The sequence below is a fragment of the Penaeus vannamei genome, chromosome 36 (assembly GCF_042767895.1).
Source record: "Penaeus vannamei isolate JL-2024 chromosome 36, ASM4276789v1, whole genome shotgun sequence".
Taxonomy (NCBI): Eukaryota; Metazoa; Arthropoda; class Malacostraca; order Decapoda; family Penaeidae; genus Penaeus; species Penaeus vannamei.
The window spans coordinates 27,361,123-27,367,350 of NC_091584.1; the positions used below are offsets into that span (position 1 = coordinate 27,361,123).

Consider the following 6,228-nt stretch of genomic DNA (forward strand, 5'->3'; position numbering starts at 1 on the left):
GTTTACTTTTAGTCTCACTATATCATATTTTCAGTCTCTTGATATATTGTTCTATTTTTTATCCACTGCAAATAATCCCTCTTTTTATGATTTTGTTTTATGTTGTTTTACTCTTTTCTTTTCTTTTTTTTGTTTATTCACATATAACCATTTCAACCAAATTTATCCAAAACAATTACAATGAAGTAATTTGGATGATGTTATAACAAAAATGGTAATGACATATCCTATACTGTGTAATAATTCATACCTTTTCAAAAAGTTTGCCTTACACATTCCGATCCCATGTTTTTAGTGAACATTAATCATCATTAATCATTAATTATATATCATATATTAATGCCATACATTAAAATCTAAACTGTGACTATGTTTTATTTGGTAGACATATATCTGATTATTCTCTCGCAATCTAATAGATTTCTCAAACTTAACTGAAAAAGACATAAAAAAACATATATATGGGCAAAAGATGCAATAAAATAAAATAAAAAACAATTAAATGTCAGTGGGTGTAAAAAGAATAAAGAATAAAACCAAATATTTTAATATCACATTCATAACAAAGGTTAAGGACTCTACATAGTAGCATATGGTAAGGTATTTTTAGAAACATAGAGGTAACTGGAAATGCCTAACAAATGCTAACAAATGCAGACATTACATTATCCAGAATTCCGATTTCCTACAGTGCAAGCATTATTTCCTGATGCTAAGAAACAGCATTTCAAAGCAAAGGACAAAAATGCCTATAAACCTCACTGGAAAAATGGACAAATGTTAGAACAATGCTTTGATGTTCCAGTAGCCTAACACAACTACATAATTCATGACAACTCCAGTATCAAATATGATACTGTTAATGTTCATCATTAGTTTATTATAAGGTTATATTCCCTTTTATAAATCCAAAATGTAAAAAAGTAGCAGCACCTGAGAGTTTCCATAAGAGACAATTACTCACACATAATTAAGTACAATGTAAACAGTATGCATTCAATATGAATCTTTAAATTACTCATCCAAAAACTCATGAACACCTTAATCTGTATGGCACCCTAACCAAAAATCCTGAAACAACATACACTTTATTATACTGCCGTTAAGATTCTTCAGTCGTAAGTGCCAGAAACTCCTCCTTTCTCTTTGTGTATTCATCCAGGCGGATCAGAGCATAACTGGAAAAATACAATTTTATGCTAAAAGTTATAATAATACAAATGGTCAATCTGTTTCATTAGTTGTATGTCTGCATTCTGAAACATTTACATGCGCACGCACACACAACCACACACACAAACAGGCACACACACTCATATATATACCCACATCCACTTACATGTATACCCACACATGCCCACACACCCACACCCACCCACATACATACATGCACACATGCATGCACACACACACTCGCACGCATACACACACCATCACAAACACCCTCGCACCCTCACACACACCCTCACACCTACGCACATGCACGCATGTGCCCTGGCACACATTCACCCTTACATATACAAGTCAAGATAATATGATGCACTTACCCAAAAAAGTCAAAGTCAATAGCGGAGTGGCATGCCTGCAGCAGAGCCCACACTCCCCAGAAGACGTGAGAAGCGAGGGCAAACTTGTTCACCCACACGTACCATCGACTGATCTGGCTTTCTTCCACTTTCTCTGGCAGCACACTCTGGTAGTAGGAGAGGTAGCTCCTTATCCAATTTCGTTGGAACTCCTCATTGGGGTATCTGTTGTAGTCAATATTTTCCATTCCTGAGGACAGAAAAGTTCTTTTTGGAAAACCTATGATATTTCTGCCAAATTACAAAGTCACATTTGAAAAAAAAATGTCACTTTTATCATCAAAATATATGTGCAAAAAGAGAACCAGGAGTCAATCTGATAAAATTCTTGAATGTCTCTTTTTTCTATTGTATTAGAGTATATATATTGTATTATGTTACATGACATACACTTGTGTGGAACTCATGGCGAACAGATTGCAATAGAAACAACAAAGGGAAGGACAAGAAAACACAAGCATATGCCATATTTGTGTGTTTTCTTGTCCTTCCCTTCGTTGTTCCTGTTGCATGACATACACTAAAGGTCTCATTACATATTTACATCACACTATAGCACACAAATGTCTTCAAGTCTTTCCACCATAATCTCAAGTTTAAAGTGCATCTCACTGGTCAGTCAAAACAACTAGAAAGAAAACTCCGCTCCCCCACTTACCGACAAACTCATTGAAATGATTGGCGATGTCATAGGGTTGATAATTAGAAGCTCCATACTCATAGTCGATAAAGCTAGCCTTCTTCGCTGATTTGTCCCATATCACATTACCCAAAAGGATGTCGTTGTGTGAGAAAACAACGGGACACCCTAAGCTACCTAAGTGATCTTCCAAGAGGTTTGTTTCTTCTTCCAACTTGCTCTTAGTGTAACCTTTGTCAACTAATCTGAAAGTAGAGGTGTACAAACATCATTATTCGATGCATTTCATGACATCCTTGTAATGTGTATGATGAAATTAATACATTTTTAAAAAGCCCGACTGATACCTAATGGGATCAGAATAGACCGGTAATGGAATTCTCAAGATAAAGGCTAACTCTCTTATTTCACACTGCTTTAAATCTGAATCTTATGCACTCCAATTCTGCAAAACATGAGTGCATATCTGAAAGCATCGAGAGAATGTTCAAATTACTGTACAGTACCATGCTTCCGACATCCATAATACTATAATAATGCTACTATTTTTAAGTACACTGGACTCACCTCTGCTGCTGTGTGGCATCATTCATGGTATCCGGAAGCAGACTCAGGAAATGCCTTAACTTTGAGAAAAGCATGGGCTTTCCATCTCCTTCCTATTCAGTCATAAAAAATAATAATCAAGTTATAATAATAATTCAAAAAAAAAAAATATATATATATATATAAATAATAATGATAATAATAATAACCATAACATCAATAATAATAACAATAACAAAAACAATAATAATAATAAGAAGAATGATAATAATGATAATATCAATAATAATGATAATAATAATAATAATAATATCAATAATAATGATAATAATAATAATAATAATAATAATAATATCAATAATAATGATAATAATAATCATAATAATAATAATAATAATAATAATAATAATAATAATAATAATAATAATAACAATAACAACAATAATAAGAATGAAAAAATGTATACCAATAACTGTTTCTGGCTCATTTACTGTGCATGATATGACAGCTCACAGTACAATCTACATAATTTTATCGTCTGCATCAATGAATAAAAGACATAAAAGTGACAATAAAATCTGTTAGCCATATTAATTGGTGAAACGTTGCCATTCATTTGGCCCCTTGACAGATATAAAAGGCAGACAGCTTATAAACTTATACTGAAACCTACAATTGCTTGTTCAATTCCTCTACACCCTCATTTAAGTTTAACACGACCTTTGGAGGATCATCTTCCATAAATATTTTCTTGTGTATCAATACAATGAAGTGTTGTTCCATATTTCCTGTTAATTCATTTTTTCCCCCGACAATGAATCAGGCAGTGATACAATTATGCAGTGTTGTTTTCCTCAACAGTTAGTTTTGTGAGCATAATGGAGGATTTATTGCATTTCAACAGTTAGGATGTCAGAACAATCTCTTTAATTCTCTTTGACACTAATATAACAAATTGGTCAACTAATGATGTATGACTATTCTACAATTACAGTTGCAAAATATATCAATTTCTATATAATAATATTTACATCACTCCTCCTGTGTGTATCAAAAATTCCTAATACTGGGTTAAAAAACAAACATTTTTTCCCTGAACAAAAGAAAATTCACTTTCAGTATACAAACATTCCCTGAAATAAATACTCCTCAACTCTGAAACACATATCACCTCTTGACAAGAACAAAATAACTAAACAATAACATAAAGAATAAATGAATTATCATTTTTTCAAACTTCCTTTCTGCTTTAACCATACCTTAATGTGATGCAATTTGGCTAATTCCCGAGTAATGTCCTTCCAAATGGGTTCCAGGAGAACGTCCACCTCAGACAAGGGATTTCCCTTCGTGAATTCGTAACTCACGCCGTTGGAAAATGTTGCCAGTAGTTCAGGACCGCATCCTGCTTTGTGAAGCACCTGGGAACATAATCACTGTATAATATTTTTTTGTGAAATCTAACATATTTTATAAATACAGGAAAAAAAATCTCAACCCTTTTAATCCATACATACACATTATATATATCATCAAAAAGTTACTTATTATGTCAAAATTACCTCAATATTTCTTCTCTCTGCATCTCTATCTATGAACATTTCTGTTTTGTTGCCATAAACTCGAACAAGAATCTGTTTTTCTCTGTCATCGTACCAGACCCCTATTAGCTGGTTGGTAATCCCATCTGTGTATACCTGAAAATTATAATGTTTTTTTTTACTTCAACAGAGTACTTACTGTATGTAGGTCAAGCTTAAATAAATGTCAGGTGAGTAAATAAATAATGTTCAATATATCATATTCAATATCATATCAATAAAAATGTCATATATCACACAATATAAATGTATACAAGAAAATGTAATCTAAGAAAAACATCATGAGAGCTATCAGATAAACTGAGAATCATTAATATCTTACTAATGAATATCTTATCTATTACGAAATTCCACTGAATAATTAACTATTATCAGCAAGAATGTTTTGGTGCTCCTGCTTCTCATCTCCTTGCCAGATACCTAATCTAAAACAAGATGTTAAGGTCCACTGAATTGCTGGGGAGGAGGAGGAAGAGGAGAAGGAAGTGGAAGAGGAGAGGGAAGTGGTAGAGGCGATGGAGGAGGAAGAGGAGGAGGAGGAGGACTTGGAGGAGGAGGAGGAGTTGGAGGAGGAGGAGGAGTTGGAGGAGGAGGAGGAGTTGGAGGAAGAGGAAGAAGAAGAAGAAGAGGAAGAGGAAGAGGAAGAAGAAGAAGAAGAAGAAAAGGAAGAAGAAGAATAGGAAGAAGAAGAGGAAGAGGAAGAAGAAGAAGAAGAAGAGGAAGAGGAAGAGGAAGAAGAAGAAGTAGAGGAAGAGGGAGAGGAGGAGGAAGAAGAAGAGGAAGAGGGAGAGGAGTAAGAAGAAGAAGAGGAAGAAGAAGAAGAGGAAGAGGAAGAGGAAGAGGAAGAAGAGATGGAGGAGGAGATGGAGGAGGGGGAAGAGATAGAGAAGGAGGAGGAACAAAAATGGAAGTAACTGTTCACAATATCAAGCTTGCTAACCATCTTATGAATATATTGCTGTGCAAGGAATTTTGGCCTTTGCTAGAGCACAAAGCTCAGAAATATCATGTGGGCCTATTCTGAATAGTCTGTAAATATGAAAAGAACAGGAACAGGAATAAGAAATGAAAAAGGGACAAGAACAGGAGGCAGAAGAGGAGAAAGTGGACAAGAGGCAGAAGAGGAGAAAGTGGACAAGGAGAATGGAGAAAATGATAACCAAGGCAAGGACAGAAAACTAGGACATGAATATGCTGAGATGGAGACAGAAAAAAGCTATAAAAAGAGAAGATGGAGAATGAAAGAGACGAAGAAAGATGAGACAAGGTCTACACAAGGTCAGTCTGGCCTGAGTAGAATAACAACCATTTCCAGACACAATTCTCCCCCAAGGCCACACATCTGGAGAATCCTACTGTTCTTATTAAAATGATAACTATATGACATGCTCTCTCGGTCAACATTAAACTTGATGAATACAAAGATCTAAATCATACATGTATACATACATATATTTATAAATGTGTAAATATACATATGTATATATGCTCAAAAACAGAAATATAAATACATACAAATTAATAGACATGTCAACAGATAAACACTCAGATAGAAAGACAGATATATAAGATAAGCACATCTACATATCTACTTCACACAGCAACATAACAAACACTGCAGTAAACAAGAGAAATGCCCGAAGAATAAAAATGAACATATCACCATAGAGCAAAATGAATTACTCATAAATCCTTAGTCATCCCTCCCTTAAAATACTCCTTGCAAAACGCAAACAGCCTTGAACGAGCAGTGACACTCAAAACACAACCAAACCATACTTTGAACTGCAGTTTATCGTGATCCCAGTCGGCTCGCACACTCTTGGCTATCTCTGTTGCTCCCTCGCGCAGCCCT

General features: G+C 34.5%; 1 protein-coding gene across 2 annotated transcripts in view; it reads right to left on the minus strand.

Annotated features, from left to right (window-relative positions):
- Positions 1 to 531: 531 nt before the first annotated feature.
- The window catches only part of LOC113806065 (ethanolamine kinase 1), a 6,582-nt gene continuing 885 nt past the window's right edge, over positions 532 to 6,228 (minus strand). For both annotated transcript variants that reach the window (XM_070114496.1, XM_070114497.1), the window contains exons 2-8: positions 6,153 to 6,228; positions 4,335 to 4,469; positions 4,032 to 4,193; positions 2,794 to 2,885; positions 2,245 to 2,471; positions 1,548 to 1,776; positions 532 to 1,178 (exon numbers count right to left, since the gene is read on the minus strand). The exon at positions 6,153 to 6,228 is cut by the window's right edge and continues 72 nt beyond it. In XM_070114496.1, coding sequence (XP_069970597.1) covers positions 1,103 to 1,178; positions 1,548 to 1,776; positions 2,245 to 2,471; positions 2,794 to 2,885; positions 4,032 to 4,193; positions 4,335 to 4,469; positions 6,153 to 6,228 — 997 coding nt within the window. In that variant the 3' untranslated portion in view covers positions 532 to 1,102. The remainder of the gene's footprint in view (positions 1,179 to 1,547; positions 1,777 to 2,244; positions 2,472 to 2,793; positions 2,886 to 4,031; positions 4,194 to 4,334; positions 4,470 to 6,152) is intronic.